Below are 13,799 nucleotides of genomic sequence, written 5' to 3' on the forward strand. Positions count from 1 at the left end.
AAATGGCCCGACACGAATCGTGTTTCGGCCACAAGGGCCTGCCTCAGGGGTCTATAAATAACAATCAAACCTATAGACCTTTAGTGCAACAGTGCTGGAACATTTTAAACACTCTAAACATTTTAACTAAAAGGTGGCAGAGTTGTGCTGGGCTGCCCTGAGACTTCAGTATCTCCCTGTCCTCTGCAGGATGCCCCCCCCCCCTCCCAGAAAAAAAGGGGGGAAGACAAGACACCTGTTTGACAAATTGACCGTGAGCTATTTGTTTTACCATTGGTTTGCACTAAAGGTCTATAGGTTTGATTGTTTATGTTTTTATTTATAGACCCCTGAGGCAGGCCCTTGTGGCCGAAACACGATTCGTGTCGGGTCATTTTATTTCATTCTAATAAAGACCTTGTTTGGGAAACACCATTTGTGTGAGGACCCCTTTTGTTTTGGATCCACTTGTTGTACATTTGACTTTCGAGTTACTCCATGAAGCACCGTCTTCGCCAATATTTTCAGTTACTTCTTGAAGTCCTCTGTAAGCCAAAGGGAATATTTTGGAATACTTTTCCTGGTTTACTTACATTAAACCTGGCCCTTATCTGTTTACTTTTGTCAAAGGTTATATTCGGATATTTGAAATTCCCGCTGGTGCCAGACATCTACTTATCCAAGAAACAGATGCCACAGCTCATAACCTCGGTGAGTTTTCATCTGTCACCAGTAAAGATAAGGCCAATGTGAGTTTCCTATCTTTTTAGGAGAGTAAATTAACCAGAGGTTGGATTATGCATGCATCAGTCTTTTCAGAATGTCTCAAAATTAAAAATGGGTGAATTCAAAATCCATGATGTGTAGCTCATGATCTGTCAGTTTCTGTCACAATTCACATGAAATATCTTTACATGAGTTTAAGTTAATTGCTCCTTCTTTTCATGATAACATAATTTTATTGGTATAATGAAGATAGACAAGTGGTGGAAGTAAAAAAAAATAGCAAAACGGAAACACCATGCCGCTGTCTCTTGGAAGTTAGGAAAAGAACAGAGGTGCCAAACCTCTTACAGTAGAGAGGATGGGCAAAAATTGAAGCAGCTGGGGAATGGGTTGGAGCAGTAGCTTGGTGATTAGACAAAGGGGCAATGAACCAGGGAAGCTAGGATTCAAATCCCTCTTCTCCATCCAACATTCTCTGTCACCTTGGCCAAGTCACTTAACCTCCATTGCTTCAGTTATAATTAGATTGTAAACCAATTTGGACAGGGAAATAACTTATCTTGATCTAAAGTGTAAAATCCAAATCCAAACCAGTGCCAGGGAGTAGATGCACACTTTCCAACCAAAAAAAAAAAGTAAGGTGTGTGTAAATAGAAGACAAAAACAATAACAATTATGGATATTCGGCCCAATTCTATATATGACACCTAGAAAATCTGTGCGGGAAAACATTTCCATCAAAGTGTATTCTTTAAGGGGCACCTATATTTAGGCATGATATATAGAATACACTTAATGTATATCCTAGTGCCAAAAACTGGGTGCCTCCATTTACAGCAATGAAAACGTGGCGTAATTCCTGGCATGTAGATTTAGGCACCCTGGGCCCATTTTCCCGCCTATAACTGTGCCCCTTTTTGCCTGCGCACATTAGAATTTAAGTGCAGTGGGTTACAGAATACCCTTAGCAAGTTATGTTCATAAATTTTAATTATTGCCAATTAGTGCTCATTATTGCTTGTTAAGTGCTGTTAACAATGCTGATTGGCTTGTTAAGCCAATTAAGTTATGCGCATTGTTAAAGAATATGCTTGGATTTCAGTGTGGAACACCAAGCATGCTATATAGAATCAGGGGGATTCTGTGACACTTAACTGGGCATGCAGATGAATATTGGCCCCATGCACCACAGCTCGGTCCAGGGGCAGAATCCACTGGGCACTGACCACAAAACAAATGTCAGTCCTATCTGTGCCTAGTTAGCTATGTGGGTGTTGGCACTGAATATCAACCAGCACCCACATAACTTTAGGGTTGTACTGCTGATCTGGATATTTAGAAGATGGTGCCTGGATGTGGCTGCGGCATTGAATAATCCAGGTTAGATTCAGCACATGGCAGAATATCCATGTTTTGTTAAATTTATTTATAAACACCGCTTAGACCTAAGTGGTTTACAGTTTCATTTTACAGGTACTGGATCTGTCTATAGTGGGCTCACAATCTAAGTAGTATGTTGTACTACTGTTGTACCCATCAGGAGTACATATGTAAACAAAGTTTAAAAACATACAGTGGTACAAAAAGTAATCAAAAGTCACACAATGCAGTGATACTTTTTCAGCAGATGACAGTGTCAGGATGGACCAAACAACTGCTGAAGGTCTGCTGGAGCAGAAAGAAACCCAAAGGGAGTACTTATCAAGAAATTGGCCAACAAGGTACCTACAGGACACACACACACCTGAAGAGTACTACATTGTAGTTCACAGTAGGACCTTTTATAGGTTACAATCAATGCACCTCTCTTCAGCCTGTAGTGTCAATTCAGGTCTTCATACACATCAATTACCAATGGAAGGAGAGAGGAGAGTGCACCACATCAGCATAGGTAATAAAACCACCTTCTCTTGTCTAAGGGAGGAGCCAAGCCCCTCCAGTACACCTTTATCAGTAACTGCTGAGGGCTGCCTGAGATTAAAGAATACCAATCTTTGATCATTACAACCACTTCTTGCTGCATGTAGTATCATCCTCAGGAGGCCAGAGGTACAATCAAATCACATTTTCTTTCACCAAGACCTTTCCTCCATCCCTCTCACAGAAAGAGAGAAGGAGCGAAATTCGGCACTTAACTGGCTATGAAGAACCACAAAAAGATAGAACTGTAGTTTATGTGGTTATCTTAACCGGTCAAGTGTTGACTCTTCCCTTGGAACACCCCCAAAATAGCCACTTCATTCTGAGTGCCAACTGGGAATTTTCATCGGTACTATCCAGTTAAGTGCTGCTGAAAATGCCCGATTATCCCCCAGACAGGTGACTTAAACGGCCAAGAGCCTCTCCTGGCTGTTTAAATCATTTTGAATATCAGGCCTGTAGAATTTCTTCATATGGGTTCTTTTACAGGAAACCAATGAAATACTCTTCTCTGCGGCTTTTAAGAAGTTGATTTTCAAAGGCACTTACTAGTTAGCAGGCGCTGCTAACCGGATAAATGCCGGCGAGAGGGATATTCAGTGGTATCAACCAAGACAGTGCCTTTGAATATCCTCAACACTATCTGGCCCGTGCCAAGACAGTTTGTTGGCACTTGGCAGAAGCGGAGGTTATCCACCGGATAGCTGTGTACACAATGTCAGCAGCCTTGTCATTCATATTCATTGTATATACACACACATAGCAATCCAGATCATGTATGCAGGCTGCCACAGGAGCTTTCTGTAGCTCTAGTGGCTTCATCAAAGCCAGCCTCCAGAATGCCACAGCTCAGTGGAACATGAGGAAACCTGGCTCTTATTTTTCAAAATCTTCCCAGTTTTCAGGTGGTGTTTTTTTTTTTTTATAAGTTAATTTCACACACTCATTTTAAATGCATATTTTATGCATGCTAGAACTTTTTTACACATGCAAATTGATATGCATTAATTTATAGGTTTGTATGTACAGTCGATGTGTGTGTATACAAAGACTTTCTAGGCTCCCAACTGAAATGAATGTGTGCTAGCAAATGCAAACATATATGCTCAGAGCATGGGGAAAAAAAAAAGGTAGGAAGAAAGGATAAAGATGAAAGAAACACTTCCATGTGACTGAAGGAAGGTTTGGGTGTGTACACTGTGCTTACTAAAACATTTCAAAACCAGTTTTATTGCTTGGGAGTGGAGTTTGCAAACAGTTCAGTACAGAATTACTAGAAGAAATGTTGAATTATTCCTTACAGCAATTAAGAACCAAGCAACAGGAAAATTTATCTTGAACGAAGACAACTACGTTCCAGATTCCAAAGTGTTTATTGACATGGGTATAGAATGGGAATATCGGAATGACGATGAGAGAGAGAGTGTTCAAACAATGGGACCTTTGCATCATGGAGTTGTTGTTCTTGTAAGTGTTTCGTTTAAAAACTTTACCTATAGTAGAATATGGAAGGAAGTTTTCAAAAAACCACTTAGCTAGGTGGGTAAACTGTCTGAAAATTGCCCCCCTCCCCACCCCAGGTAAAGGTACATGGTTGAGAGATGTAAAGTTTGGCTAATTGACCAATTTGGGTAACTAATTCCTTCCAACTTTTGCTATATAAAAGCTACCTGTCCTATGTAAATCCCATCAATATCCTGCTGGGTTGCTGCCTTTCCACTGGTTTACAGTTGGAAGAGTAATGACAGTCCTTTGTCAGTTACTCATTGTACATTGGATGAGCCATTAGCAGTCACCAGTTTTATAAGCAGACTGGGGTAAACATTCTTAGACCAACTCTATAAAGGGGCATCTACATCTAAGCATCTATTGGTAGCCTATTCCGTATTCTTTGTCACGTGTGCTGCACTCCATTAATGACCACCGCATGGTCCTTCCAGGGCCTCATTTAGCGCAAATGGAAATTACTAAACAGTGCTTTTTTCTGTTGTTGCCCCATATTTGTGGAACTCCATAGCACTGTCTCTACGCAGTAATCTAAAGAAATTTAAGGCGCTTTTGAAGGCATGGTTGTTCCAGCAGGCATAATCTAGTGAGTGAGGCAGCTGTCTTTGAGCGCTGGTATTTGAGAAAGAATATGTATGAATGCCAGTTTTTGCTAGATGCCATTTAATTGTGCAGTGTTCTTATATGTATGTATTACTTTCCTATTGAATATTGTAGTTCTTTTCTTTGCTTTTTATTTTGCTTGTAAACTGCTTTGATCTGTCAGTTAGGGGCCCTTTTACAAAGGTGCATACGGGACTACATGCATGCAGCGTGCGCCAAGTACCGCCCACCTGGTGGTAATTCTGAGTTTGGTGTGTGCCAAATACCTGCGGAAGAAAATAATTTTCTATTTTCAACTTCAGGGACATTCCTGGCAGTAGTCGACAGTTGGCGTATGCTGGACGGTTACCAGCGCCCTTACTGCTAAGTCAATGGGGTGGTGTTAAGGGCTGAAGCCATAAACAGACACGCGCTGGTTTTAATTTGAGAAATGGTCCAGCGCGCATCCAAAACATATGCCCACACTACCGCAGGCCACTTTCTGGCACACCTTTGTAAAATGACCCCTTAAAGCAGTACATCATGAATAAATAAATAAATCAACATCCAGTGTTCCCCATGTCGGTCCTGGAGTACCCCCCTTGCCAGTCAGGTTTTCTGGATATCCATAATGACTATATATGAAAAAGATGTGCATATAATGGAGGCAGTGTATGCAGATCAGTTTCATACATATTCATTGTGGATATCCAGAAAACTTACTGTAATAGGGGGTACTCCAGGACCAACTTGGGAAATACTGGCCTATTCTACAAAAAAAAGAACATAGAATACTCGCATAACATGTCAAACATGAATGAAATGAAGATATGATCACTTACACCAAAGAGCTGGTGCAGATGATTGTGTCTAAAACACAAAAAGAACGTACGCAGATTATAGCATTCTGTAATTCAACGCTCTGACCAGACTCTGCCTGTGTGAATGCCCTCCCTCAAGCTACCTGCCATTGAGTTTAGGCACCATTTTACAGAATAGGGTGAAGCAATCATATGTGTAGTGTACTCATATGCATGTATGTGACAGTATCCTGGTCATTTACATGTGTTCCTGTCACCTTCTTTACAGAATTCCTCCTATGCCTTACTGTACTTTAAAAAAGAAAAATCCCTGGATAAAGCCTGCGGTTTTTAAAACTGTTGACAGCCATGGGCTGAACTGGACTTGGATATTCAATGCCCTCAGGACATGTCCGAGCATCAGCATTGAATATCTGGGTACTGACCAATATTCAATGCTGGTATCTGCACACCTAACCAGGCAAAGACAGGGCTGTATTTGAGGTAAATTCTATAAATGGTGCCTAAAAAAAAAAAGCGACGTAAAAAAGCGGTATTCTATAAGCCACATCCACAGTTAGGCACGGTTTATTGCTCTGTGTAAATTTAGGTACCACCATTTGCACCAATGAAAATGTGCATATGCCTGCACCTAAATTTACGCGCAGAGGGCCTTTATTCAGTAACTATGCATATAACTGAAAACTCTGCCCCGTTCTTCCCAGAAACGCCCATGACCCATCCCCTTTCCATGCCCATTTTTTTGGGCCAAGCGTAAATTTTAGGCATGTAAGTTGTAATTAAATCTAATTAGTGCCAATAATTGCTTGGTAAAAAGCCAATTATTGGCACAAATTGGCTCGATTAAATTGCGCATGCAAATTGGGATTGCACCTAAATTTGAGCGCATGATTTTTGGAAACTTTTATAGAATCAGGGGGTTTATGTGGTCTCATCTACCTGGATTGGTATGCGGGCAGTAATACTGAATATTATCAGTGCCATATAATTCCTGGGATCGCCCCAACTCTACCCCTTGCACTGCCTGGGTGACTTGAGCCAATATTAAGCATTATTGAATATCAGAGGTTTTTTGTATTTTTTAAATTTATTTATCATTATTTTACAACACTTTTTTCAAGCCATACACTTGTTAAACAGAAACACAGCAGAAGCTAAGATGCAAATGAAAGAAACGTCATATCACAAAATTAAAGTCAGCTTTCTTAGACCACATTTAACTGGGAAGCGTGGCCAAATCATGGGAGATATCATAGGTAACTTCAAATATATTAAAGGTTACGTGTGAAACCTCACCTGTATTACAATTTCCAACATTATTTTAACTTTTTTAAATCAAGAAAAGCTTTTAATTGCTCAGGTGCATAAAATATATACTTTTTCTCTACAAATCGAATCAAACATTTACCTGGGTAAGCAAGAAAAAAAGTTCCCCCGAGTTTCAATATTTCCTGTTTCATAGCCAAAAATGTTTTTTCTCCATTGTTGCTTCAGTTTGGTAACATCCAGATAAATCCAAATTTTTCCTCCTCCAAAAAATTATTTTGAATGTTTAAAGTCTTAAGATAGCATTAAGATTTTGTTCAAACACAAAAGACACTAAGAGCGTGGCTCTCTCCGTAGCATTTTCTATAGATTGCTCCAAAATGGCAGATATATTATTCACATCAATATTTATGTCTTCCCCACCTCTAGCTTCTCCTTCATTCTTACCTGGACTCTTGGGCAAATAAAAAATCTTATTGATTGGAGGAATAGCGTCCTGTGGAATTTTCAAATTTGCAAGCAAATATCTTCTGAAGAAATCCATAGGCAAAGTCCCAGGAAGTTTAGGGAAGTTCAAGGGGTGGAGATTCAAACGCCTATTAAAATTCTCTATCTGCTCAATCTTTTTATGGAGAGCCAATTTATCTTTAACCGTAGTAAAATTAAAGTCTTGAAGCTGTTTCACTTCATTTTGAATTCGTTTGACCTGGGTGGAAAGATCTTCCTTCACTGATTCAACTGTCTTAACCAAATCCTCAAATTTAAAATGCAAAGCAGATACCTCACCTGAGGATTTCTGAAGAGTAGAGTCCATTTTGTTGAGCATTAACCAAATCTTTCTGAGATATACCTCCGTTGATGTATCTGAGACTCCGGTTAACCCTCGGGCCTCACTCTCCAGGCTCCACTGCTGCGACGCGGGACCCTCACCAGAGAGCTCACACGCTACACTTCTGGAAACGTGTAGGCTGTCTCCCAGCGAAGCAGCTAATGCCGGGCACAGGAGAATGTTGGAAGCTGAGGGGGGAGATAAAGATGTTTCTTGTCCCAGCAAAGGTTCCACTCCTCCGATTCCCTCCGCAGCAGGAATCACCACCCTCACCTCGCTTGGGGAGGCTCCGGCGAGGAAACGATCCAATCTCTGCTGGATTGGGGACAAAGTTGAGGTAGGCGGGGGAACAAACCTCACAGTCCTTTTCCTCTTTGTGTGGGGCATTTTTGAAGAAAAATTAGCAGAAAAACATCCAGCAAGATCGCAGCGTTTCACACACCGCCATCTTGCCATGCCCCAAATATCAGAGGTTTAAATCAGCAGGAAACTGTTGTGCCCATTTAAACCATGTTGAATACTGACCCCACTGTTTATTTTTTTTTTACGTGTCCAATATTTGGCATCTATTTGGGTATGTTGTTTTAACTTGTTTTGAGGCTACAAGGTGGTAGACTTAGGAGTAATGTCAGAAAATTCTTTTTCACGGAGAGGGTGGTTGATGCCTGGAATCCTCCCAAGAGAGGTAGTAGAAAAAAAAACTGTGGCGGAATTAAAAAAGGCATGGGATGAACATAGAGGATCTCTAAATAGAAAATGAATGATATAAAAAACAAAATTTAAAGGGTTGCATATTTATTTGCATGTCAAGTGGTGCTTCGATGGTGGCTCTGACTGCATCAATTAAGGCCGGTGCTGGGCTGGTTTGTACTGTTTGAGTCCCACATATAGCAATCCGGTTTAGGATGGGCTCAAGAGAGCTTTGACAGAAACTTCAGTAATTTGGAACGTGAGGACAGTGCCAGGCAGCCCTTGCTCTGTGTCCCACCAATGACAAGATGGATTTGGATAGGCCAGAGTGGGTTTTGACTGCAACGCCAGTAGTTGGAACATAAGAACAGACCCAGATGGACTTCTATGGTCTATGTCCCAGAAACAACAGAGAGACCATGATCAAATATATAATCTCACATTCATTGTTGATTTAAATCTTGACTTGATAATGAAGGTGACTGATGGCAGACTGGATGAACCATTCAGGTCTTTATCTGCTGTCACTTATTATGTTACTAAGTTGTAATGTTATTTTATGATTTTAATGTTCCAGGTTTAAGCAAAACAAAAAACAGATCTTTGCTAAAAGCTGAACTTTGTTTTATTTTTTTTTTCTGAAGAACAAAAGGGTTTTGAATGGAACAGGGCATTGTTTGTTTGGTTTTTTTAATCTCTTTTGTTGCAATGAAGGAGTAGCCTAATGATTAGAGCAGCAGACTAAGAACCAGGAGAATCTAGTTCAAATCCTACTGCAGCTCCTTGAACAAGTCACTTAAACCATTCATTGCCTTTCGTACAAATTTAAGACCCTATATACTGAAGAGCAAAGTGATTTTGCAAAGAATAGTGCAAAACATCATAGTGTAGGCATATTTTGCTATTTGCACAAATGTACACTTTGCAGCAGTAAACTTTCAAATGTAGTACACTTCACATGAAAGTTTATATAAACTGCATGATTTTGCATCACAGCAGTTTTTTTTTTAATGCAAAGCAGCTAATTCTTGCAAAAAATAAGTTAAACTGAGCCTGCAAAAACGGTGTCACAGGAAAAATAACTTTGGCTTTAATTTTGGAAGGGGCAGTTTTTCAGGGAGGAGCAAGGCATTTTTGTGGGTTGGATTGTTGTAAGACCTGTGGGGACAGGGAAATACCTTCAGTAGCTGAATGTAACTTGTTTTGAGTCAAGCCCTTCCTGGTTTATATTATTTGCATCTGTTCCTTGTTTTTCTCACTAGGTGATTCCTCATGGTAGTAAGAAAGTATCTTTAACGTACAAGTATATGATCCATGAAGACTCTCTCAATGTAGATAACAACAATGTTGTGGAAGAACCTGTAATGTATGAATGGTCCCTGAAGCGGTGGTCTCCATGTTCCAAACCCTGTGGAGGAGGTAAGATAATTGGATATAACAAAAGAGAGGGAACGAAGTACAAACTAAAGTTTTTCATCCATTTGGATACAGAAAGTGAAAGTGCCTTGGTGCTTTGTAGCTTTTACTATATGAGACGTGGGGTAAGGAATAATATATTGTAGAGGAATATATTCGAGTTATTCCCCAAGTTTTCCACGTCATCACTGTGACCCCTGACGCAGGTGCTAGTCACCGAAACACGGCCCGTGTCGGGTCTTTTTGTCAAGGCTCATTCATTAAAGAACTGTGTTCCATTTTTAAAGGCCCGTGGTGCTGGTTTTTTTTGTTTGGAGGTAAGATAATTATCATACTTGGATGCATTTTATAAATTTCAGATTTGCACTCTTGGAAATGTCAGACCTTTTCACGGTACACCACCCCAAACAAGGAAAAAATCCCCACAGTAAAACCAAAAAAGGTAGAAGTAGTAAGGACAGCATGCAGGCCAACCAAATAAATTGTAGCAGAATTTATTAGGTAACAAGACACATAAAGACTTGACATGGACCATGTTTCATCACTGATGTTACCTCAGGAGTCGAGTATCTGTTATGTTAAATTAATCTGCCACAATCCTAATAGAGCAAATGAGCCCAAAGCTGTACTTCCATAGGACAAACGCCAAAAAACCCACACACAGTGTTCGCACGCATCTGCATGGGGGAAAAAAAGGAACCCGCCGTTTCATGGAGCAACTTACTCTTCTTCCTTGGGCTTCCAGTGAAAAGCTGTTTGTTCAAATTAGTCACCCTCCCTCCTGCCCCCCCCCCCCCCCAGCACTACTGGCAATCATCTAACACTACCATTGTAGGGATAGTTCTCTTTATAACCTAGAGTACATGCACTCTTCAACCAACCAGTAGGTGTCATTCTTGGGCAATGGCTGGATATTCATCCTTGGGGCTGTAAACACTACTTCTTCTAATGCATATCCATCCCACCCCATCCAATTTGGGGATGCACACAATTTCCAAAGTATTCTTATTGAAAGATTCATCAAACACAGAGCCGTTTGTAAAATACAGATAAGGACACTGGAAAAACATGTGTAGTTTGCAGTGTGTTTGAGCATGGCCATATTAGAAACACATTTTAAAAAGTGGCATCAGTGTGTGTGTGTGGGGGGGGGAGGTCTGAATGTGTAGATGCCAGATTTACAAAACTGAATGTCCAAGAGGTGGCAGTTAAGGAACCAAACTGGTAAACTTAGAGATGGTTTTAAATGCCAGAAAGGGAAGCACAATTGTCCTCTTTGCCATGCCTGCAGACTCCCAGGCCCAAACAAGCAGTTAGCTGATGTTTATGCATGCCTTGGAACAGGTGTGTCATCCAGATTTTGTAAAGTGTGTAAGTATTGCCATTGCAAAATCATAAATATATGCATAATTTTTAGGTCAGCCGAAACCATGCCCATAACACAATTCCTTCAAAACTGTGCATGATGTTAGAAAACTGCTACTTAAAACTGTAGAGCCATGTCAATCTTTACACTCAACACATGAATCTGCTCTATTAGTTTTAATAAACTTATATTTATTTTATACATAGCATTGTACTGTTTGTGTGTGACAAAAATGAAGACTGTAAAAGATGTATCTTTTCCAAGGATCTCAGTTTACAAAATATGGCTGTCGGAGGAAGCGTGACCATAAGATGGTTCAACGAAGTTTCTGTGAATCGATCCATAAGATTAAGCCTATTCGCAGAGCATGCAATCAGCAGGAATGTTCGCAACCAATGTAAGTTTTACTGCTCTGCAAGTCCGCATTACTCTAGAACAAGTTTCATCCAATATGACTTCCTTTTTTCAGTCTGGCAGTTTCCTCCTCCTTTGGGCTTCCAGTTCAGTCGGAACCAGAGCTAGGGTCTGACAGCATGAGACATTTGCAAATTTTTTTTACAATCATTGTAGTGACAATCCTTGGTAGAAGTCATAAAGAAGGAATTTCTCTGGGACCCCCCAGTCACAACTCTAAATCAAGATACTAGGTGACACTGTTGCACGAAGACTGGGATTCCCTCCTCTCAGGAGAGGTGGAAGACCTGACCCAGGAATTGACCCAGGTACTCTGCATGGCAGCGCACAGCACTATCACTAGCCATCAAACTGACCCCAGTATGAGGTTTAGCAACAGTATGAATTTACAATGGTATATTACTATATTTTACAATTTATCATATACATTTCCATCCTTCATGTAGCAGTTAATGTCTCTTACTCTGAGCTTCTTTGGCAGTCCCACCAAATCCATAATATCCTCACTCCAAATTTAAGGCTCTTCAGAAGAGTGTAGATAGGTGCGAGAGGTCTGTTAATTGAATTCCTCTCTCTCCTCCCCTTTCTTAACATTATCTTAGGATAGAAGAGTACATTTAACCCTGATGCTCCATATCATTCTCTCCTTAGCTATACACTGAAGCTTCTCTCAGTTCAAGGATTCTATAAAATTAGTTTCTTAAAGACATTCCTACACGCAGCTGTAGGAACGATCTCTTACAAAATACCGACTGAAGTAAAACTACACACCATGGCAGGATGGTGTGTAATTTTGCCAGTGGGCATGCACAGGGGTGAAGTTTGGGTGGAGCATGGGCAGAGTTAACGTATACACACATACATGCATAAAGTATGTGCCTTCATTTATACCGACTTCAAGAATGTGGAAGTGATCATGCCTCCATTCAAGGCACATTCTCTACCAAACATACAGTAGAATAGGGTGGCCACAGCCCTACCAATATTTTGCCCAATGCAGCATCAGCAACTAGAGAGCTTGGGGGTAAGGCTAGATATTCATTTGGCCTCTCCAATCAAAAAGGGAGATACTGTCGATGCAGACCCTCCTGTAGTCACCTACCATGGCTCCCTCTTATAAAAGTATCCTCTAAGGGGACAATTCTTAACCGGGCGCCACAAAATAGGCGCTTAGATGCAGCATCTGGGTGCCAAGATTCTATTATAGGTCAGCATCTATGTGCCTATATTTAGCATTTCCACTTACACCACGTCAAGAGATGTAAATGCAGCACTTTAGCATGTAACTTACTGTATTCTCGTTCCATCCCATGTCCTGCCCACATGTACATATGCTGAGTTGTACTTCAATTTATAGAATGGCACTGAGTGCTTTACAAGCACCTATGTGTATACGTGTACATTGATGTACGTAAGTGCTAGTACTCTATAATTAAAGTGCGCAACTTGTGCTTAAATTTACATGCTCTGTTATAGAATGAAGTTGCTGTCACCCATATGACATCAAAGAGTATATCCCATGCCCCTAAGCTGTAGTTATGTACGGCTGGGCCAAAAGGGTATGACCACCTGAAATCTGGCTGTGTGTTTGGTCTTATGAGCAAGTCATTGAGTGGTGTTATTCATTTTGGGGAGACTGTTTTTCTAAGTTCATGGTATCAGATGTTAACTAGACCTCATTGGAGTCTCTAAACAGTAACTCAACAAATTTAGCACATTCAAGTGCAGTACTTGCGGAAAGAAAAATACATTTTTTGTGGAAGATAAAATAGGTATCAAATGTGTTGAAAATAGAATATGGGCATAGAACAGAATTAAATGCAAGTGAAACTCTTAAATTAATAGAGGTTCAGATAATTGTGGTTATATACAAAGAGGGAAATTTTATAGCAGGCTGCCTAAGGGGAAAAGATGCTCCAGGACATTAGAGGCCAACTGAATTTCAGTTTCAGATTTGGCACCAAAACTGACCCCAAATCTGGGATCAGGTTTCGGCCAAAAATGCCCTGACCAAAAATCCCCCCCACCCCCAGGCTTACTTTAGCAAGCCCTGGTGGTCTAGTGTCCTCTGCTAGTAAGAATCAGCACACCTGTCTGTACTTTATAACGTAAATGCATAAGTGCCAATCCCACCCCAGAAACTTACACATTTATCACAACAAGTATATACCAATCATGGTATTAATGTGCATTTATGCTGCCATGCCGTTAAAAGTCTACTTGAATGAAGGGCAACCAAAATGATTAAAGGTTGGGGGAGGGGGAAACGCTCATATGAGGAAAG

At 40.5% G+C, this 13,799-nt stretch overlaps 1 protein-coding gene across 1 annotated transcript in view; it reads left to right on the forward strand.

The window, feature by feature from the left end:
* The window catches only part of LOC115475753 (A disintegrin and metalloproteinase with thrombospondin motifs 2-like), a 294,408-nt gene that overhangs the window by 258,510 nt on the left and 22,099 nt on the right, over nucleotides 1-13,799 (forward strand). The window contains 4 exon segments of the mRNA XM_030211718.1: nucleotides 610-690; nucleotides 3,929-4,092; nucleotides 9,582-9,738; nucleotides 11,366-11,498. Coding sequence (XP_030067578.1) covers nucleotides 610-690; nucleotides 3,929-4,092; nucleotides 9,582-9,738; nucleotides 11,366-11,498 — 535 coding nt within the window.

The sequence above is a fragment of the Microcaecilia unicolor genome, chromosome 8, assembly GCF_901765095.1.
Source record: "Microcaecilia unicolor chromosome 8, aMicUni1.1, whole genome shotgun sequence".
NCBI classification, from domain to species: Eukaryota; Metazoa; Chordata; class Amphibia; order Gymnophiona; family Siphonopidae; genus Microcaecilia; species Microcaecilia unicolor.